Below are 23,635 nucleotides of genomic sequence, written 5' to 3'. Positions count from 1 at the left end.
GAGACTACTGCAGAGTCATCACTTACTAGTGGTAATTGGTGATGCGTCCTCACTTTCCCTCACTGTCTATCTCTTTCTTTCACTCCCTCCCCTTTCTCATTCTACCTGCTCCCCTCGCTCTCTCTTTCTCTCGCTTTCCCTCCCTACCCCCCCCTTTCTCTCTTTCTTAATTTCCCCCTCTCCCTTTCTGCAGCCCACGGCTCCTGTCATCCTGGACTTCATAACCATGTTGGCCATCTGTCACACGGCCGTCCCCGAGCACACCGACGATAAGATCGTCTACCAGGCTGCCTCGCCAGGTACGGCCCAGCAGTCCTGACCTCACAGCACTGCACTATGACAGCCTTATGACAGCCTAATGACAGCTCAAATATAAGAATGCAGAAACAAAGGATCTCTGTTGACGTTGAATAAATGGCTGTCTCTAGGCGACTACTGTCATGGTCCTGCCTCAATTTCCTGTGTTCTTTATTCTTGTTGTTAGCCAAGCCCCTCAAACCTACAGACATATAATGACAACATTATCACATACAGACATCAATATCACAAACACATTTATATCAAGTAATGACATCAATACCTTATCAAAGATGGTAGAGAGAGACACTGGGACGTGACCACTGTACAAAAGACAGCAATTTCTTTGTGCAGTAGTAGAACAAACATCAGAACAATACAGAAAGGATGCACATTAAGCCCAATATCCTTTATCTTATACAAGGTCAATCTGACTTAATATGCTTTGATCCACCAAGGCTAGATGTTTCGAAGTGGTAAAGAGCAGGGTCAGGTTCAACAGGCACCAAGGCTAGATGTTTCGAAGTGGTAAAGAGCAGGGTCAGGTTCAACAGGCACCAAGGCTAGATGTTTCGAAGTTGTAGAGGGTCGTGTTCATTAGGCACCAAGCGGAAGAAAATTGACTAAAACATGGAGGGAGCACCTGGACTCGTCCAATATGTACCGCAGGGCTCTAGGCTGACCATTTTTACAAGGAGCACGTGTGCGCCTAAGTTGAAAAATGTAGGAGCACACAAAGAAATGTAGGAGTACAGTGTCGTTTTCTTTGTAGTAATGGTGCAAGTATGACAGTCATGAATCTGCACTCAGTGTAGTTAAGTAGGTTTCTTCCTAGGTTCCTGCTTTCTAGGGAGTTTTTCCTTGCCACCGTGCTTCTACATCTGCATTTCTTGCTGTTTGGGGTTTTAGGCTGGGTTTCTATATAAGCACTTTGTGACATCTGCTGATGTAAAGGGCTTTATAAATTATATACATTTGATTAGTTTTAAGTAATCATTGCAAAAATTGGGTAGCACAGCTAAATATTTTGCAGCATATGCGAGTAAAATTGTCGCACTGTACAGTCGTGGTCAAAGGTTTTGAGAATGACACAAATATTAATTTTCACAAAGTCTGCTGCCTCAGTTTTTATGATGGCAATTTGCATATACTCCAGAATGTTATGAAGAGTGATCAGATGAATAGCAATTAATTGGCATGAAAATGAACTTAATCCCAAAAAAACATTTCCACTGCATTTCAGCCCTGCCACAAAAGGATCAGCTGACATCATGTCAGTGATTCTCTCATTAACACAGGTGAGAGTGTTGACGAGGACAAGACTGGAGATCACTCTGTCATGCTGATTGAGTTAGAATAACAGACTGGAAGCTTTAAAAGGAGGGTGGTGCTTGAAATCATTGTTCTTCTTCTGTTAACCATGTTTACCTGCAAGGAAACACGTGCCGTCATCATTGCTTTGCACAAAAAGGGCTTCACAGGCAAGCATATTGCTGCTAGTAAGATTGCACCTAAATCAAACATTTATCGGATCCTCAAGAACTTCAAGGAGAGAGGTTCAATTGTTGTGAAGAAGGCTTCAGGGCGCCCAAGAAAGTCCAGCAAGCGCCAGGACCGTCTCCTAAAGTTGATTCAGCTGCAGGATCGGGGCACCACCAGTGCAGAGCTTGCTCAGGAATGGCAGCAGGCAGGTGTGAGTGCATCTGCACGCACAGTGAGGCGAAGACTTTTGGAGGATGGCCTGGTGTCAAGAAGGGCAGCGAGGAAGCCACTTCTCTCCAGGAAAAGCATCAGGGACAGACTGATATTCTGCAAAAGGTACAGGGATTGGACTGCTGAGGACTGGGGTAAAGTCATTTTCTCTGATGAATCCCCTTTCCGTTTGTTTGGGGCATCCGGAAAAAAACTTGTCCGGAGAAGACAAGGTGAGCGCTACCATCAGTTCTGTGTCATGCCAACAGTAAAGCATCCTGAGACCATTCATGTGTGGGGTTGCTTCTCAGCCAAGGGAGTGGGCTCACTCACAATTTTGCCTAAGAACACAGCCATGAATAAAGAATGGTACCAACACATCCTCCGAGAGCAACTTCTCCCAACCATCCAAGAACAGTTTGGTGACAAACAATGCCTTTTCCAGCATGATGGAGCACCTTGCCATAAGGCAAAAGTGATAACTAAGTGGCTCGGGGAACAAAACATCGATATGTTGGGTCCATGGTCAGGAAACTCCCCAGACCTTAATCCCATTGAGAACTTGTGGTCAATCCTCAAGAGGCGGGTGGACAAACAAAACCCCACAAATTATGACAAACTCCAAGCATTGGTTATATAAGAATGGGCTGCCATCAGTCAGGATGTGGCCCAGAAGTTAATTGACAGCATGCCAGGGCGGATTGCAGAGGTCTTGAAAAAGAAGGGTCAACAATGCAAATATTGACTCTTTGCATAAACTTAATGTAATTGTCAATAAACGCCTTTGACACTCATGGAATGCTTGTAATTATACTTCAGTATACCATAGTAAAATCTGACAAAAATATCTAAAAACACTGAAGCAGCAAACTTTGTGAAGACCAATACTTGTGTCATTCTCAAAACATTTGACCAGGACTTGTTCGGTTGCAAAACGTTTTGAAACGTTGCACACTAATGAACATGACCTAGGGAAATACAAGGTCCTCCTCCTCCCCCTCCTCCTCCTTTGATCTGCCAGCCCCCCCCCCACCCCATCTCAGTAGAGCCTGTTCATTTCATCTATTTAAAGTGACGCTTACCGCAGTGACTCTGCAGAACCTCTCCGCTCTGGCCTCGTTCCTTTGTTCCTGATTAAGAGTATATTCCCCGCTCTGGCTTCGTTCCTTTGTGATCGAGACAAAAAGAGGAAACCTGTTATGAACAGAGATAATGTCACTATTATGAGCTTCTTTCTTTTTACCATCTGTAATTACTCTGTAGAGTTTGACAGTATATACAAATATTTTACTTCATTGCAGAACAATACGTCAGGGTTGTATTCATTAGTGCATACCGTAGCAAAACGGAAAATGAAAACAAGTATTTCTTATTGGATAAATGCAGGTAGGTTCCTCCCCGTTTTGGCCCGTTTGCTTCTGTTTGGTTTCTGGTGAATACGACCTTTATTATCTTTATTTTTAAAGACTATGAGACGAGCATTAGCCTCACCGCATAGAACAGGGTTTTGTGCATTAGGGTGCGCAACATAATGCATACATAATGCATTTCATTGTTTTCTAACGAGAATTAACATTTCCTATTGGACAAGTCCAGGTAGACCTTCCTGTTTCAGTTAGTTTTCTTCCGTTTGGTGGCTAATGAACCCAACCCAGCTAAGGAGCTGTAAGGGGATGGAGAGTAATCGTAAATAGAGAGCTAGCTAAGTTAACTGTAAACAACACGCAGAAAGGTTTTTCTCGCCCTTAAGCATTCAGATGCGAGCTACAGTATAACCTGTACTACAGGTGTATTTATTATCCCCGGGCTAAAATATGTATTGATGAATTAGCGTTATATACAAATGGTGGTTGTAGCACTCATTCGTAAAAACAACTGCCTGATCATTTTAGAGGTCTAGAACAAAATTAAATCTGCACACTGGTGCATTCTTCAAAGTGCTTACTACTGCTTAGTTTGACCCCAACTGTCTTGGTCAGCACTTTTTAGTGGTGGCATCATACAATAAAACTAATGTGATACTTGTGGTGCTGTTCTGATGCACTTCTCATCCCCCAACATTCCCTTGGGTTCTCTTCTGATTCTGCAGACGAGGGGGCTCTGGTAAGAGCAGCGGCGAACCTGGGCTTTGTGTTCTCCGGTAGAACCCCAGACAGTGTCATCATAAAAGCGGTGAGTAGATGCAGTAGAATCCATAGAAATAGAATTCCCATTCTAGTGATTCTATTTCTATGGTATAAACGAAAGATTATCTGATCATGATAATGACAATGAATGCAATGCTATTGTGCCTTTCACTTCTGTTCTGTAGCTCTCATGGCTATACATTGTATGGTGGTAACTTACCCCATCTACAGTACAACTTCTGTGCAAACATTTTGAGGTAGGGCTGCCCAACACTGCCCTCTACTGAAAGGCTACTGTCATTGTGTGTGCAGACCCTTCTATTAAGAAGGTGCTTGATTGTGTATAGAAATAGCATTGCACTTGGAGAAATAACTTGACATATATAGCACAATAACGTGCCTTATTTATTTTCACCATACACTAGGAATGAACACCTTTGTTTAGCCAACACAGGGACAGACACAGTGAGTGCTTTCAGTGTAACCACAGGACACCTACATTGTCCCTCTCTCACTGTGAAATGTTTTTAAAAACCCATATGGCCCTGGTCAAAAGTAGTGCACTATAAAGGGAATAGAGTGCCATTTGGGACACATCCTCTGTGAGAGACAGGAGGTCCTTGAGGATAAGACTAATGTAATGTGGAGCAGACATGGGTTCAAGTAGGATTTGTTTTCTTTCAAGTACTTTTTTGTCCATTTACAGCGCCTTCAGAAAGTATTCATACCCCTTGACTTATTCCAAATGTTGTTGAGTTACAGCCTGCATTCAAAATGGATTAAATATATTTACACACAATACCCCATAATGACAAAGTGAAAGCATGTTTTTAATAGTTTTTTTCACATGTATTGACAATAAAATACAGAAATATCTCAAGTACATAAGTATTCACACCCCTGAGTCAATACTTTGTAGAAGCACCTTTGGCAGAGATTACAGCTGTGAGTTTTTCTGGGTAAGTCTCTAAGAGCTTTCCACACCTGGATTGTGCAACATTTGTCCATTTATTATTAAAAAAATTATTGAAGCTCTGACAAATTGGTTGTTGATAACTACTAGACAACCATTTTCAGGTCTTGCCAAAGATTTAAGTCAAAACTATAACTCGCCCACTCAGGAACATTCATTGTCTCCTTGGCAAGCAACTCCAGTGTAGATTTGGCCTTGTGTTTTAGGTTATTGTCCTGCTGAAAGGTGAATTCATCTCCCAGTGTCTGGTGGAAAGTAAACTGAACCAGGTTTTCCTTTAGGATTTTGCCTGTGCTTAGCTCTATTCCATTTCTATTTTATCCTGAAAAACTCCCTAGTCCTTAATGATTACAAGCACACACATACAGTGGGGAAAAAAAGTATTTAGTCAGCCACCAATTGTGCATGTTCTCCCACTTAAAAAGATGAGAGAGGCCTGTAATTTTCATCATAGGTACACGTCAACTATGACAGACAAATTTAGGAAAAAAAATCCAGAAAGTCACATTGTAGGATTTTTTATGAATTTATTTGCAAATTATGGTGGAAAATAAGTATTTGGTCACCTACAAACAAGCAAGATTTCTGGCTCTCACAGACCTGTAACTTCTTCTTTAAGAGGCTCCTCTGTCCTCCACTCGTTACCTGTATTAATGGCACCTGTTTGAACTTGTTATCAGTATAAAAGACACCTGTCCACAACCTCAAACAGTCACACTCCAAACTCCACTATGTCCAAGACCAAAGAGCTGTCAAAGGACACCAGAAACAAAATTGTAGACCTGCACCAGGCTGGGAAGACTGAATCTGCAATAGGTAAGCAGCTTGGTTTGAAGAAATCAACTGTGGGAGCAATTATTAGGAAATGGAAGACATACAAGACCACTTATAATCTCCCTCGATCTGGGGCTCCACGCAAGATCTCACCCTGTGGGGTCAAAATTATCACAAGAACGGTGAGCAAAAATCCCAGAACCACACGGGGGGACCTAGTGAATGACCTGCAGAGAGCTGGGACCAAAGTAACAAAGGCTACCATCAGTAACACACTACACCGCCAGGGACTGAAATCCTTCAGTGCCAGACGTGTCCCCCAGTACATGTCCAGGCCCGTCTGAAGTTTGCTAGAGTGCATTTGGATGATCCAGAAGAGGATTGGGAGCATGTCATATGGTCAGATGAAACCAAAATATAACTTTTTGGTAAAAACTCAACTCGTCGTGTTTGGAGGACAAAGAATGCTGAGTTGCATCCAAAGAACACCATACCTACTGTGAAGCATGGGGGTGGAAATATCATGCTTTGGGGCTGTTTTTCTGCAAAGGGACCAGGACGACTGATCCGTGTAAAGGAAAGAATGAATGGGGCCATGTATCGTGAGATTTTGAGTGAAAACCTCCTTCCATCAGCAAGGGCATTGAAGATGAAACGTGGCTGGGTCTTTCAGCATGACAAAGATCCCAAACACACCGCCCGGGCAACGAAGGAGTGGCTTCGTAAGAAGCATTTCAAGGTCCTGGAGTGGCCTAGCCAGTCTCCAGATCTCAACCCCATAGAAAATCTTTGGAGGGAGTTGAAAGTCTGTGTTGCCCAGCGACAGCCCCAAAACATCACTGCTCTAGAGGAGATCTGCATGGAGGAATGGGCCAAAATACCAGCAACAGTGTGTGAAAACCTTGTGAAGACTTACAGAAAACGTTTGACCTGTGTCATTGCCAACAAAGGGTATATAACAAAGTATTGAGAAACTTTTGTTATTGAACAAATACTTATTTTCCACCATAATTTGCAAATAAATTCATTAAAAATCCTACAATGTGATTTTCTGGATTTTTTTTCTCATTTTGTCTGTCATAGTTGACGTGTACCTATGATGAAAATTACAGGCCTCTCTCATCTTTTTAAGTGGGAGAACTTGCACAATTGGTGGCTGACTAAATACTTTTTTCCCCCACTGTAACATGATGCAGGCACCACTATACTTGAAAATATGGAGAGTGGTACTAATTACTTTGCCACATTTTTTGCAGGATTACTTTAGTGCCTTGTTGCAAACAGGATGCATGCTTTGGAATATTTGTATTCTGTACAGGCTTCCTTCTTTTCACTCAGTCAATTAGGTTAGTATTGTGGAGTAACTACAAGGTTGTTGTTCCATCCTCAGTTTTCTCCTATCACAGCCATTCAACTCTGTAACTGTTTTAAAGTCACCATTGGCCTCATGGTGAAATCCCTGAACGGTTTCCTTCCTCTCCGGCAACTGAGTTAGGAAGGAAGCCTGTGTCTTTGTAGTGACTGGGTGTACTAATACACCATCCAAAGTGTAATTAATAACTTCACCATGCTCATAGGGATATTCAATGTCTGTTTTTTGTTTTTTTACCCATCTAGCAATAGGTGCCCTTCTTTGTGAGGCATTGGAAAACATCCCTGGTCTTTGTGGTTGAATCTATGTTTGAAAGTCAATGCTTGATTGAGATACCTTACAGATAAATGTATGTGTGGGGTAAAGAGATCATGTTAAACATTATTATTGCACACAGAGAGAGTCCATACAACTTATTATGTGACTTGTTAAGGACATTTAGGCTTGCCATAACAAAGGGGTTGAAAACTTATTGAGTCAAGACATTTCAGATTTTCATTTTGAATTAATTAGTTAAAGAAATGTAAAACATGCTTCCACTTTGACATTGTGGGGTTTTGTGTGTAGGCTAGTGACAAAACATCAAAATGTTAACCATTTTAAATTCAGGCTGTAACACAACAAAATGTGGAAAAGGTTAAGGGGTGTGAATAATTTCTGAAGGCACTCTACATGGAAATTAATTTTTGGAGATCAGCATAAACATTACACAATCAATACACTACAATACATAGAGCGCTACTTTGAGCATTTGACTGAGCCTGCCTGGAGTGCCAGATGGGTAGGGTTTGTACCATTCCATTGGCAGCTCAATCAAGCTCGGCTAAAGTATTTGGAGAGAAAAAATAAATATCCTACTATTTGGACCCAGGTCTTTCATGGATGATGTAGCTAGCGCACAGGCCGTGTAATGGAAAATAACCGACTCTTCTAAATTAGACTCAATTAGATTATGTAGACGGGAAAGCGTTCGCGAATACGTCCTCCGCGAACCTTAGGGTGCCCCAGCGCTTTGTTCCCTTTAATTGGCTAACCTGATGATTGCACTTAGGGAGGAGGTAGGGAGGCACAATGCCTAAGCCCTTTTCTAATTTTACTCCTGAGTACAACGTTTCCAAGACATTTGTCTAGGTCCTTAACCTTTATTAGGCCTTCGAAAGCCCCTCCATGCATGTTTAATCATCGCCAATTGTACCTGGTGGTCTCGACAATTAAGGACATTTATTAAATTAGCTTAACTTCTTTACTATCTGCATCCGAGCGGGGTAGGCTGACTGATAAGCACTGTTTAGTTCAATTATGTGAGATTAGACAACGGTCAAAAAGGGAGCGATGGGTTACTTTCATAGAATGAAATGTGGCAAAGGAATTCTAGTTTAGAGTCAATGAGTTTCTTAAAGTGCCCTGACTGACTGTCTGTCTCTGTATGTCTGTCATTTTGTTATCAGCTGGGAGCTGAGGAGAAGTACAAACTGCTCCATGTTCTAGAGTTCACCAGGTACAGCTTCATTTAATTCCATCGAATTTACAGTTTGCTCGGGATCAGAATGAAGTGTATTCATTTAGATGTTTAAAAATGGTCAGGTACTGTGCCTCTGTCAAAATGGCAATGGCATGCAGATGGTGGTGATACTAAAATATATGATGCTGACTATAGTAATTATGACACCATGTTGGCTATTCAACAGCACACATTTTACAGTAGACAAATGTTTTATGCTACCACCCTGGCATATGTTTGTGATTTACCCTGGCATATGTTTGTGATTTACTTGTTTAAATTTAGTGAATTTAGCTTGATACAAAGGTGTGACATATTTTACTTTCACTCATGTTCTATGTCTCTGCTAGTTAGAGTAGGTGATAATGTGCTGCCATAGCTTCAACACTGTAATGGCTGCATTCTCTCACTCTCTCTCGCTCTCTCTCTCTCAGCACAAGGAAGAGGATGTCAGTCATCATGCGCACTCCATCTGGCAAAATCCGCCTCTACTGCAAAGGAGCTGTGAGTCTCTCTCTTTCTCTCTCTCTCCCTCTTTATTTTTGTGTCTCTTTCTTTTAATTCAATTTAGTTCAATTTGCTTTATTGGCATGACGTAACAATGTACATGTTGCCAAAGCGTACTTTGGAGATTAAGTGATCCCTTTACAATATTAACATAATTCAAATAATAATAATCAATTGGACAATCTTTCTAACTCTCTATCTGTCATTCTGCCTCTTTCAATTCAATTTTTCAATTTCAATTCAATTTCAATTCAATTTAAGGGCTTTATTGGCATAGGAAAATTATGTTTACATTGCCAAAAGCAAGTGAAATAGATAATAAACAAAAGTGAAATAAACAATACAAAATTAACAGTAAACATTACACTCACAAAAGTTCCAAAAGATTAAAGAGATTTCAAGTGTCATATTAAGAGATCAATTATTATTTATTTATTTCTCTCTGCCCCCCTCGCCCTCTCTCTCTCGCTCTTTCATTTTCTCTCTCTCTCTCTCTGTCTCTCTCCATGGCAACGCGCTTGACAGACCATCATTACCACAGCACAGCGGTGGTGTCAAGTGCTTCTCCCTTATTGCTTCACCTTCCGAATTAAACAGTGTTTTCTGTAGCAGACAAAGGTCTGATATCGAGATCAGACACATTATTAGACACACATCATATTATTTATTACACTGTGGCGTTTTTTGTTTATTGATTTGCACACAAAAAGAGACAGAACAATGTGATAATAGTAAATAAAAGGCTAAATTGGAACATGTGCAGGAGAGATTTAAAAAAGTAACTGAAATGCATCCCCATTTAAAATGTCTATAGAAAAAAGGACTGAAATAGTATAGTTACAGTATAATTGCTGTCTTAGTATTGGGTTGGCTTAGACATACAGTGCATTTGGAAAGTATTCAGACCCCATTACTTTTTCCACATTTTGTTGCGTTACAGCCTTATTCTAAAATTGATTAAATTGTTGGTTGGCCACCCGGCCAAATTGAGCAATCGGGGGAGAAGGGCCTTTGTCAGAGAGGTGACCAAGAACCCGATGGTCACTCTGACAGAGCTCCAGAGTTCCTCTGTGGAGATGGGAGAACCTTCCAGAAGGACAACCATCTCTGCAGCACTCTACCAATCAGACCTTTATGGTGGAGTGGCCAGACAAGTGGCTGTGCCGGTCTTGACACCTTAATACTGCCATAAATTAGAGATAGATTCTCCTATCTCTTGTGTCCTAGTATGGTGAAAGGAATGTCCTTTGTTTCAGAGGTTTTTGCCGCCCAAAAACTTCAACATATACAACAATATATTTAAACATCCAAACGTTGGGAATGATGAGAAATGGAATATGGAAAATTAATGTATATTTTGTGATGTCATAAAAAATTGTATAACGGCGTTATAACAAAACATTGTGACTTGAAGAGCTTTTACACTGTGGATATCAGGCTTACATCCTTTACCTTGGGTAGAAAATATCAAGGAGGAAGACAATGTTTTTGTGAAGATAGGAATGTGATTTTAGCTTTCTAACAAAATCATAGTGATAATAATACTTTTGCCTCGTAACTAGCCACGCCCAAGGGAGCCCAGAGAGTGTGTCAGTATGACAGAAACTCCCCTCTTTACCAGAGTGCATAAAAGATTGAGATAAGAATTATCAGATCAGACTAGACGGACCTCAAGCTGCAGCTTTTGTCCATATTGGTCCCGACCCTGAAAATCAACACGAGGTGAAGACGACAAAGTTGCCTCCACTAACAATCAATGTTACGGCTGAGTAGCTGTTCTAAGTACTGTATCTAAGAAGGTGAATTTAAGTGGGACCATTATGTTACTCTCTTCAAACCATCGTCTACTACACTGCTCTCATCACCCCACAGGGGATCATCAACACGGCTGATTAGCCGTCCTCTGAAGACAACTTCCGGAACGAGTGAAAGTAAACAGACAAGTAAGAAGAAGGACATTGTGACCCCTTGTGGACAATCAGAGACTTACATCTAAAAGGCCATCCGAAAGAGAAAGACCAATCAACCCCTTCCCAAGAAGGCCTGGGTCCAACAGAGATACACGACAAAGACCTCCAACATGTAAATACATGCATTGCTTCTTACCAAACGGAGAGCAGTTCTGGGCAAAGTATTAGGATTACAATGAACGTAGGTCCATGTGTATCCAAGTGTTTTCTCTCTCTCTCTCACTTTAACTGGCTATCGTTTGTAACAAGTGTCATATTGTGTTAGTCCGCTAGGGACCCGTTTTCATTGTATTACGTTTCTAATCCCTACCTATACCGTGTAGGTGTTTGTATCTTGTGTTATCATTTTTAATTAGTTAGTAAATAAATAGTTAAATCAATTTGTGTGGTACGGAATGATCAGTAAGACCCGGGTTCGTGCAGACTTAAAGTAAATGATTAATACAGTGGGGGAAAAAAGTATTTAGTCAGCCACCAATTGTGCAAGTTCTCCCACTTAAAAAGATGAGAGAGGCCTGTAATTTTCATCATAGGTACACATCAACTATGACAGACAAAATTAGATTTTTTTTCTCCAGAAAATCACATTGTAGGATTTTTAATGAATTTATTTGCAAATTATGGTGGAAAATAAGTATTTGGTCACCTACAAACAAGCAAGGTTTCTGGCTCTCACAGACCTGTAACTTCTTCTTTAAGAGGCTCCTCTGTCATCCACTCGTTACCTGTATTAATGGCACATGTTTGAACTTGTTATCAGTATAAAAGACACCTGTCCACAACCTCAAACAGTCACACTCCAAACTCCACTATGACCAAGACCAAAGAGCTGTCAAAGGACACCAGAAACAAAATTGTAGACCTGCACCAGGCTGGGAAGACTGAATCTGCAATAGGTAAGCAGCTTGGTTTGAAGAAATCAACTGTGGGAGCAATTATTAGGAAATGGAAGACATACAAGACCACTGATAATCTCCCTCGATCTGGGGCTGCACGCAAGATCTCACCCCGTGGGGTCAAAATGATCACAAAAAATCCCAGAACCACACGGGGGGACCTAGTGAATGACCTGCAGAGAGCTGGGACCAAAGTAACAAAGCCTACCATCAGTAACACACTACGCCGCCAGGGACTCAAATCCTGCAGTGCCAGACGTGTCCCCCTGCTTAAGCCAGTACATGTCCATGCCCGTCTGAAGTTTGCTAGAGTGCATTTGGATGATCCAGAAGAGGATTGGGAGAATGTCATATGGTCAGATGAAACCAAAATATAACTTTTTGGTAAAAACTCAACTAGTCGTGTTTGGAGGACAAAGAATGCTGAGTTGCATCCAAAGAACACCATACCTACTGTGAAGCATGGGGGTGGAAACATCATGCTTTGGGGCTGTTTTTCTGCAAAGGGACCAGGACGACTGATCCGTGTAAAGGAAAGAATGAATGGGGCCATGTATCGTGAGATTTTGAGTGAAAACCTCCTTCCATCAGCAAGGGCATTGAAGACGAAACGTGGCTGGGTCTTTCAGCATGACAATGATCCCAAACACACCGCCGGGGCAACGAAGGAGTGGCTTCGTAAGAAGCATTTCAAGGTCCTGGAGTGGCCTAGCCGGTCTCCAGATCTCAACCCCATAGAGAATATTTGGAGGGAGTTGAAAGTCCGTGTTGCCCAGCGACAGCCCCAAAACATCACTGCTCTAGAGGAGATCTGCATGGAGGAATGGGCCAAAATACCAGCAACAGTGTGTGAAAACCTTGTGAAGACTTACAGAAAACGTTTGACCTGTGTCATTGCCAACAAAGGGTGTATAACAAAGTATTGAGAAACTTTTGTTATTGACCAAATACTTATTTTCCACCATAATTTGCAAATAAATTCATTAAAAATCCTACAATGTGATTTTCTGGATTTTTTTTTCTCATTTTGTCTGTCATAGTTGACGTGTACCTATGATGTAAATTACAGGCCTCTCTCATCTTTTTAAGTGGGAGAACTTGCACAATTGGTGGCTGACTAAATACTTTTTTTCCCCACTGTAAATTACTGTTAAATGATAAGAGATATCTAGATATCTTTAGAGTTAATTCGGGAAACGGTAACTCGTTAAACAACTTTTCCCGTGGTTCCCCAAATTCGTAATGAGTTTATTGTTACATGATTAATTTAATCTAGTAACTATTAAACATAGTCAGCAAAATAATGAAGGTCACGTCACGACATAAGTAACCTAATTTATGTCCCTCTAACTGCCCTGAATGCCTTTGCTGATCCTACAGCTATTGTATGCAGTAATCATGTGCCTAAGAACCAGATTTATACTGTTCGCACTGAGCCAGTGTGCCCGAGGAGGAAGTCCACTGTGTGCAGCTCACCAATTGATGCTGGGCCTATTGTGCACTGCCCCATGGGTCTCCCGGTCGCGGCAGGCTGCGACAGAGCCTGGACTCGAACCAGGAGCTCTAGTGGCACAACTAGCACTGCGATGCAGTGCCTTAGACCACTGTGCCACTCAGGAGGCTGTGCGACTTTTTACATTATCGATCATAGTCTGCTGCTGGAAAAACGTATGTGTTATGGCTTTACTCCACCTGCTATATTGTGGAGACAGAGTTACCTGTCTAACAGAACACAGAGGGTGTTTTTTAATGGAAGCCTCTCCAACATAATCCAGGTAGAATCAGGAATTCCCCAGGGCAGCTGTCTAGGCCCATTACTTCTTTACTAATGACATGCCACTGGCTTTGAGTAAAGCCAGAGTTATGTATGCACTATACACGTCAGCTACTACAGCGACTGAAATGACTGCAACACTTAACAAAGAGTTGCAGTTAGTTTCAGAGTGGGTGGCAAGGAATAAGTTAGTCCTAAATATTTCTAAAACTAAAAGCATTGTATTTGTGACAAATCATTCACTAAACCCTAAATCTTGTAATAAATAATGTGGAACTTGAGCAAGTTGAAGTGCCTAAACTACATGGAGTAACCCTTGATTGTAAACTGTCATGGTCAAAACATATTGATACAACAGTAGCTAAGATGGGGAGAAGTATGTCCGTAATAAAGCGGTGTTCTACCTTCTTAACAGCACTATCAACAAGGCCGGTCCTACAGGCCCTAGTTTTGTCACACCTGGACTACTGTTCAGTCAGGTGCCACAAAAAATGACTTAGGAAAATTACAATTGGCTCAGAACAGGGCAGCACGGCTGGACCTTGGATGTACACAAAGTGGAGGAGAGATTGACTTCATCACTGCTTGTGTTTATGAGAGGTGTTGACATGTTGAATGCACTGAGCTGTCTGTTTGAGCTGCTGGCGCACAGCTCGGACACCCATGCATACCTCATAAGACATGCCACCAGAGGTTTCTTCACAGTCCCTGTCAGAACTGGCTGATGTGGATGTGGTGGAGGAGTCACACGCAGGACACAGAAGCTAAGTCCAACCGACTTTACTGAGCACAAAAATACACAGACTCTGGCCTCAACAAAGTAGGAGGCGAACTATGCGCAACAATGCGCAAAACACAAAATATCCAAGGCGCACGAAACCATACAGTGCGACGACCGGAATATACAAAATACAAAGACGAGCCGCACCAATAGACAGGCGCACAATAACACACAACACATGACTAACAAAACGAGAAACTTATAGGAGACATAATCAACCAAAAAGGAAACAGGTGTACACAAAAAGACAAAACCAAACAAACATCGAAAACATCAAACGGTGATAGCTAGTACTCCGGGGACGACGACCGCCGAAGCCTGCCCGAGCAAGGAGGAGGAGCAGCCTCGGCCGAAACCGTGACAGTCCACAAGTCCAGAACAGACTATGGGAGGCGCACAGTACTACATAGAGGCATGACTACATGGAACTCTATTCCACATCAAGTAACTGATGCAAGTAGTAAAATTAGATTTAAAAAACAGATATAAAAACTCCTCATGGAACAGCAGGGACAGTGAAGCACACAAACATAGGCGCAGACACATGCATACACACACACGATAACATATGCACTATACACACACGTATACATGGATTTTGTATTGTGCACTCTGGGAGAGAGAAAAAAGGCTTCTGATTGTATAACATTTCAAAATCCAATTGTGGAAAATACATAGCTTTGGAAGCTTTCTGTGGGTATATCTTTTATTTGTCATATCTTAATATTTTACAACTGAGATATTTAATATTGCTTATAGATATGAAGCGCTCAAAATGCACAATTGCGCACCGGCCCCCCCTTTTTTTCTTTAAGACATTCATTATATTTAGTGTTAGCGACTTAATGTGTTTTGAGTTTTCACTTCCTCGTGGTGAATTAGCCCCCAAATACATTAACCTACGATATTAGTGCACATAAAGATGTAGGCAAATTAATCTATATTGAACAACAAAATTCAGCAAATGAATTAAAAATCCTACAATGTGATTTTCTGGATTTTTTTTTCTCATTTTGTCTGTCAGAGTTGACGTGTACCTATGATGAAAATTACAGGCCTCTCATCTTTTTAAGTGGGAGAACTTGCACAATTGGTGGCTGACTAAATACTTTTTTTCCCCACTGTATTTGCTGGCTGTCCAGACAGTATATGTAATGACTGTACTGTTTCCAACAGGACACGGTGGTCTACGACCGTCTGGCCGACAGTTCCAGGTATAAAGAGATCACTCTCAAACACCTGGAGCAGTTTGCCACCGAGGGTGAGTGAGGGAACAGCTCCCTCTGTCTACCTAACACACATAGGACCTATTCAAACACTTTAGAAAGGCATTCTTTCTTCCTTGAGGTAAGCACATATGTATAAGTGATTGGATAGGTGTAAGCAATGTTACTACCCCTTTACTTTCACCAATCCACTTGATTATTTGATTACTTCAAGGAAGGTAGGAAGGAAGGAAGGAAGGAAGGATGCATTTCTGTATTCAAACTGAATATTTTATTACATTGCATTGCTTTATCTCTATAAATATACTACACTCTTGTGAGAGGTTGGCAGAATTGCATTAACATTTCCCCTGTGCTAAAATCTGCATATTTCTAGTTTCTGCAGCTTATAAACCAAATGATGTAATTGACGAGAAATGCAAAGTAATGTAACTCGCCATAAGCGGACCCCTGTTGTGTAATTATTAGGTTATGTAAGCCTTCTGGGTTTACTCAGGTGAGTTGAGAAGTGATGATGTATGTCCATTGTGTCTCAGGGCTGCGTACTCTATGCTTTGCTGTTGCTGAGATCAGCGAGTCATCCTATCAGCAGTGGCTGGAGGTGTTCCACCGTGCCGCCAGCGCCCTGCAGAACCGAGCCCTCAAACTGGAGGAGAGCTATGAGCTTATCGAGAAGGTCAGTCACACACACACATGCCCGTTCGTACTCAGTCCACATCAGTCCCCATCTAACCCCATACTAACCCCTATCCACCAATCACCATCTTCCCCTATCTCCACAATAATCCTGTAGGTCTACACCACCAGGAAAAAGTGAGCACAAATTTCTTCACAGTTTCAACTTACTAACACTACCACTACCCCACCATTCTAGACCTGGAACCTAATGCAAACTCATATCAGGCAAGAGATTCCAACGATGAGCGATCAGCTCTGCAAACAAGATATTTAGTTATTTATTGACTTACCTGCCTGCTTGGTTCACTCTAAGGACAACATCCCCTCACACAAGGCATCCATTTTAAACCTCTCTACCCATTCAGTTCCTGCTTGCTCTTGGGGTGTTTTGCCTTCAGTTTTGCCTTCAGCAAGTGAAATGCATGCTCATTTGGATTCAGGTCAGGTGATAGACTTGGCCATTGCAGAACATTCCACTTCTTTGCCTTAAAAAAGTATTGGGTTGCTTTCGCAGTATGCTTCGGGTCATTGTCAATCTGCACTGTGAAGCACCGTCCAATGAGTTTTCAAGCATTTGGCTGAATCTGAGGAGATAATATAGCCCTAAACACTTCAGAATTCATCCTGCTGCTTTTGTCAGCAGTCACATCATCAATAAATACAAGGGAACCCGTTCCATTGGCAGCCATACATGCCCACGCCATAACACTACCTCCACCATGCTTCACAGATTAGGTGGTATGCTTCTGATCATGAGCAGTTCCTTCCCTTCTCCATACTCTTCTCTTCCCAACATTCTGGTACAAGTTGATCTTTGTCTCATCTGTCCATAGGATGTTGTTCCAGAACTGTACAGGCTTTTTTAGATGTTTTTTGGCTAACTCTAATCTGGTCTTCCTGTTTTTGTGGCTTACCAATGGTTTACATCTTGTGGTACACCCTCTGTATTTACTCTGGTGAAGTCTTCTCTTGATTGTTGACTTTGACACAGATACGCCTACCTCCTGGAGGGTGTTCTTGATCTGGCCAACTGTTGTGAAGGGGTTTTTCTTCACCAGGGAAATAATTATTCTGTCATCCACCACAGTTGTTTTCCGTGGTCTTCCAGGCCTTTTGGTGTTCCTGAGCTCACCAGTGTGTTCTTTCTTTTTAAGAATGTACCAAATAGTTGATTTGGCCACACCTAATGTTTTTGCTATCTCTCTGATGGGTTTGTTTAGATTTTTCAGCCTAATGATGGCTTGCTTCACTGGTAGTGACAGATCTTTGGACTTCATATTGAAGGTTAACAGCAACAGATTTCAAATCAACTCTAGACCTTTTATCTGCTTACTTGTAAATGAACTAATGAGGGAATAACACACACCTGGCCATGGAACAGCTGAGCAGCCAATTGTCCAATTACTTTTGGTCCCTTAAAAAGGGGGGGGGGGGACCACATATAAAAAGTGCTGTAATTCCTACACTGTTCACCCGATTTGGATGTAAATACCCTCAAATTAAAGCTGAAAGTCTACACTTTATTTAATTTCAACTCCAATATGCTGTGGTAGACAGCTAAAATAATAATAACTTGGTCAATGTACAAATATTTATGGTCCTGACTGTAAATTTAAATAGCACTATATACATAATAACAACTGTGGCAGGGATGAATAAATAAATGTCCATTGGGGTGGAGGCATAGTAAAGACTGCTGAGGGGGTGGGGGGGAATGACCATAGGGGGATCAGCAGCATGATCATTGAGTGAAATAAAAACAGTGATGAATGTCGTTGGGGTGGGGGCAGAGTAAAGTATTTTTTTTGGGGAGGGCGTGTCTTGTAGGGCAGGCAGTGTGCAGCCAATGGTGCGTTCAGCTGCATGTATCACCCTCTGAAGAGCCTTGCGGTCCGTGGCAGTGGACTTGCCGTACCAGGCTGTGATGCAGCCCGACAGTATGCTCTCGATGGTGCTCCTGTAGAACACTGTAAGGGCCCTCGGGGACAGGTCAAATTTCTTCAGCATCCTGAGGTTGAAGAGTCGCTGTCGTGCCTTCTTCACTTCAGTGTCCGTGTGGTTAGACCATTTCAACTTCTCTGAGATGTGTACGCCGAGGAATTTGATGTTATTGACTGTCTCCATGACGGCCCCGTTGATGAGGATGGGGGCGTGTCCAGCCTGGTTCCTCCTGAAGTCCACAATCAGCTCCTTTGTTTTGCTAAAGTTGAGGGAGAGGTTGTTTACCTGGCACCACGCCGTCAGAGTGCCGTTAGAGTGACCAGAAAGTCGTGCTTTATATAGGGAATAGGGTGCAGCCATGGAATCTGAATGGCTTTGGATGGTTTGATGCAGTGTATACTATGGAACTATGGGTTGAGTGTATGGGGCTGCACGAGTGTATGGGGCAGGTTGGGTCGGTCTATTACCGGAAAGCAACAAACAGTTCCTCTGTGAGAAATGGTGGTGTGGAAGTGCTAGTCAAACAGAGGCGGCCACGCTCGTAAATCAAGTGCAGGGCTCCACTGCTGCCAGACCTTCAGCGCTGCCCAAAACAAAATACTAAAATCACAGTGTAAACACAAAAGTTCTGGGAGAGGAGGGTGCAGGGATGTGATAAGTCCACTAGGTGGCAGTCTGAATATGTGGCTAAAGAGTTATCTCTGAGAGAAGGGTCATGTCCCAAAAATAGATTATGCACAAACACACCTAATGCCTGTACGTTTATTTTGTAAATGTTCTGGTGAATTTTCAGCGGTGGTCTTGATTGAAACCTAGTTGCATTCTTGGGTTCAAATAGGCCTACTGTTTAATATCTTGCTTTAGCTTGCCTGTTATGCCTGCCAGGGTGGCGGGTTTTGCACTTTTGGGACTTTTGAAATAGTATTTGAACTCAGGTCTGTCGTTTATCAAGTGACCTGGGACTGTATGTATCCTACTCTGAGACGCTTGATACATATGGCCCCTGAACAGTAAAGAGGGAAAGTCACCTATATGGCTGAGTCAGGTGATCAATGAAGAGAACAGTGAATGTGACGCAGACACATTGAAATCCCAGGAAAAAGGGTCAGAGGCCAATACCTTGGACCATGACAACAATTACGGTCCGGAAGCTCACTGACTCCCCTTTAATGACCAGCAGTACGCAGTCCCTGCTGACCTAAATTAAACCACTGTATGACCATGAACCCTGTGGCTTTTTGATTTGTGCTAGGTCAACATGTTGCCATATTGCCTATTTGCCTTCAACTTGCACATTATTTAAGTTAACCTACAGTATGTAAATGATTAACAATGCCCGTGATTTACTTTACTTGTTGTCATTGAAGGCAAAAACAGGATGCTGGACCTTCCCAGAAAACACAGCAACATTGTGTCAACGTTAAGACAATGTAGCTGTGAAGTTGTCGCAACATTAATTAACACATCCCTCCCCCCTCCGCGGGGTTTCATATGGGTAGTTAGTTACAGATATACTGCAGCTCGGCCCAGGACACAAAAAGCATCGGGCCCCTCCAGGTCCCCCCAGGCCTTTACTAGCAGACGACCCCCCCCCCCCCCGTCCCCCCCCCCCCCGTCTCTCTCTCTCTCTCACAACCACTGTGCTGTGACTACAACTTGCCCCTAAATCTCCCCCCTATTCCTGCCCCTAACCCCAAATCCCTAACCCATGCCCCAGCTTTGGAGGGGTGGAAAAACAAGCGCAGCGGACTCGAGTGAAAAATAGGGAGCAAATAAAATGAATGAGTGACACAGTCCGGCCCCTCACTTGCCGTTGTAAAGCCCCTTCACTTGTGTTAGATTTTCTCCTTCTTATTATCTCTCTTTTTTTTTTATTCCGCTATAGAACCTGCATCTTCTAGGGGCCACGGCCATCGAGGACAAGCTTCAGGACAAGGTGCCTGAGACCATTGAGACGCTGATGAAGGCCGACATCAAGATCTGGATCTTGACTGGGGACAAGCAGGAGACGGCCATCAACATTGGTAAGACTGGACAAATAGTCGAAGTGGACCATAAAAAGAGATCTGATCAGAAAACATTAAAATAACATCAAAACGACGTCCTTCCCTGACGTTGTGAAATAAAACGTTTATACCTGATTGTAATCTGGGTATGTGATGTCTCTACCAGAAAGACAGTTGAGATGAGAAAATGACGCCATTATGACCTTTCATGTGGATATAATTCCCGCACGAGCCACATGTTGTATTTAATGCCCCTTTGTATAAAATGATCTGACAAATGAACATATTTTATTTGAGCTAATTTCAAGATTGGCATACAGTTAGAGCACTGGAAAAACAGGCAGGGATGAAGTAATCATAAAAGTGTTAATTCGGATGGAGACACACAGGTGAGACAGGAGTAAGGAAACCAGACATATCCTGGGTAGCCAGCACAGTCAGCACTGTGGCCATTCCTCATGGAGCAAAACTGTGTATTGACAAGCAGATTTTCTCCATAAAAGTTGGCAGCACATCTCGCTTCAAAATGCACATGCTGTATTGCTACACCACATTGGCATGGACAGGAATAACATAAGTGTGTACGCACGCACGCACGCACGCACACACGTACACACGCACGCACACATACACACACACCCTCTCACATACCTGGCAGCCACAGGGGTTCCAATGTTACCACTGCTGTCAACGCACCAGAGAGCTGACGTTGGGCATGTGCACCCTCCCTCCACATGTTCCACCTCAAAGAGCATGGCCACTATAAGTCCTCAGATGTGGCCGTATTAGCAAAATGGCAAAAAATGTGCCGACCTCGCTTAGCTAGCAAGTTAGCAAACTAAATGCATAGCTGGAGCCCTGAGCTAGAGATAATTTATTTGGCACATCTTAGATGGTTAACTTATAGTTATAAGCAGTGTTGTAGCAGCTACCCCCACAGCCCCCGTGAGGCATGGGGGCCCCCGAGGTTTTGTGGGCCCCCAACCACAAAAGTAAATACAATATTTTTTTGGGACAGTACTGAAAATCATACCGTGGGTATTTCAAAATATATACAGTATTCCACCCAAGCCTATTTCTTCCCTCCTCCTCCTCTTCCTCTGCCTGAAAATATAACACCAGCTGCCTAGGTTTGTGGTACACCTTTTGTGGTGAATGGGGGCTGACGAACGAGACTCTGTCCCGTTCTCCGTGTTCTTCTTTTCCCAGCACCCCGCCTGCCTGTGGCAGCCGATGCCGTGAAAAGGGCCTCACACCACCCCCGGGAAGAGCTTGTTAAACCGGACTCTGTTTCCCGTTTCAAATTAATTGGGTGGTGAAAACAAGGCGGAGTCTGTTCGGCGTTGACCTCTGCTGCACTAGAGGTGGAAAGCACCGAGATGGAGCAAGGACGGCCAGTCAAACAGCACCGTGTTCATCTTGGCCGAGGGGGGCTTCGTCCCCTCTTGGAAGGCAAACACTCCCCCTGGCTGCCAACGCAAACACTGGCTTACACTAACAGCCCATCATTTTTTTCTTTTTACCCCTTTTTTCTCCCCAATTTCGTAATATTGGTAGTTACGGTCTTGTCCCATCGCTGCAACTCCCTTACGGACTCAGGAGAAGCGAAGGTCGAGAGCCATGCGTACTCCGAAACACGACCATGCCAAGCCGCACTGCTTCTTGACACACTGCTCGCTTAACCCGGAAGCCAGCCACACCAATGTGTCCACAAGGAGTTGCTAGAGCGCGATGGGACAAGGAAATCCCGGCCGGCCAATCCCTCCCCTAACCTGGACGACGCTGGGCCAATTGTGCGCCGCCTAATGGGTCTCCCGGTCACGGCCGGCTGTAACACAGCCTGGGATCGAACCCGGGGCTGTAGTGACGCCTCAAGCACTGCGATGCAGCGCCACTCGGGAGGTCTTCCGGCAGCCATTTTGAGAAGCCACTATGACCATATTGTGCAGCTTTAATTACCTCCCCACACCAACAAATCTCTGGGCTTGCCATGTGACACAGGTGTCACGCCATTTGTATTCCCCAACTCCTTGGAGAGCACTGTTATTTAGTTCCGCCAGGCCCAAAAAACTGAGAGGAAATAACTTTCTCTTTTGAATAAAAGAGCAGTTTGGTTGGAGCGAACTTAGCCTTTAAGATAAACACATTAAGCAAGGGGACTGTGGCAGGGGTCGCCAGGGGGGTATAGAGGTGGTGGGGCATTTTCTACACGCTGGCAATTTTTTTTGAAGTTTGTGCATTAACAATCCACCAGTGCCAGACCCCGACCCTATTTGGTATTGATTTGAGCCTCTGGAGGTGAAACCTGCACACTCCACATCCCGACCCCCATTTGTGTGTGAGTGTGTGTGTGTTTGTGTGTATGTTCAAGCACGTGTGTGTGTGTGTGTGTAATTCTCTCTCAGACAAAGTCCCACCCAAACACTCACTTATACATCCTTACTTATACATGCAGTTCTAGGTTTTATGGTAAACCCTCAAAGTGAAACGGGAGTCAATTCCAAGCTCGACGAAGGCAACAGATGTTCCACTCTGATATTACGTAGGCCCAGTTCTTGGGGGGTATAAATGGATCCTACTCTCTGATGACTCAGGGCAAAAATGGCCTCTCACTGGGGACCCATGTTTAACAAACAAAGGTGTAACTGCCCCCTTAAAACAGAAAACAGACATGTAACCCTGAGCATTAGTCTTGTCTTTATAGACTTTGATGGACTCAATACTGTCGCTGTGCACCTAATGAAGTTCCAAGAATGTGTTGTCTTTTTCACCCAATTGGGACTTTAGCTAATAACATCAAAGCAAACAGAGAGCTCATTTTCAGGAGGGAGTACATATAACCTATTACTTCTCCTACATTTGCTCTTTTGTATAAAAGTTTATTTTGAAAAGATAGCCATAATACAATGCATTTGGAAAGTATTTAGACCCTTTGACTTTTTCCACATTTTGTTACGTTACAGCCTTATTCTAAAATTGATTACATTGTTTTTTTCCCTCATCAATCTACACACAATACCCCATAATGACAAAGCAAAAACAGTTTTTTATAAATGTTTGCAATAACTGAAATATTACATTTACATATGTATTCAGACCCTTTACTCAGTACTTTGTTGAA

General features: G+C 42.8%; 1 protein-coding gene across 1 annotated transcript in view; it reads left to right on the top strand.

Annotated features, from left to right (window-relative positions):
* The window catches only part of LOC311104638 (phospholipid-transporting ATPase IA-like), a gene marked incomplete at both ends in the record, with an annotated part of 192,271 nt that overhangs the window by 80,378 nt on the left and 88,258 nt on the right, over positions 1-23,635 (top strand). The window contains 7 exons of the mRNA XM_084146488.1: positions 194-299; positions 4,079-4,161; positions 8,683-8,732; positions 9,170-9,239; positions 15,840-15,924; positions 16,426-16,565; positions 20,394-20,532. Of these exons, the coding sequence (XP_084002614.1) occupies positions 194-299; positions 4,079-4,161; positions 8,683-8,732; positions 9,170-9,239; positions 15,840-15,924; positions 16,426-16,565; positions 20,394-20,532 (673 nt within the window). The remainder of the gene's footprint in view (positions 1-193; positions 300-4,078; positions 4,162-8,682; positions 8,733-9,169; positions 9,240-15,839; positions 15,925-16,425; positions 16,566-20,393; positions 20,533-23,635) is intronic.

The sequence above is a fragment of the Coregonus lavaretus genome (genome assembly GCF_964263955.1).
Source record: "Coregonus lavaretus genome assembly, chromosome: 29".
In the NCBI taxonomy this organism is placed as follows: domain Eukaryota; kingdom Metazoa; phylum Chordata; class Actinopteri; order Salmoniformes; family Salmonidae; genus Coregonus; species Coregonus lavaretus.
The sequence above is the reverse complement of the archived record's forward strand: the minus strand, read 5'-3'. Positions and strand labels throughout refer to the sequence as shown.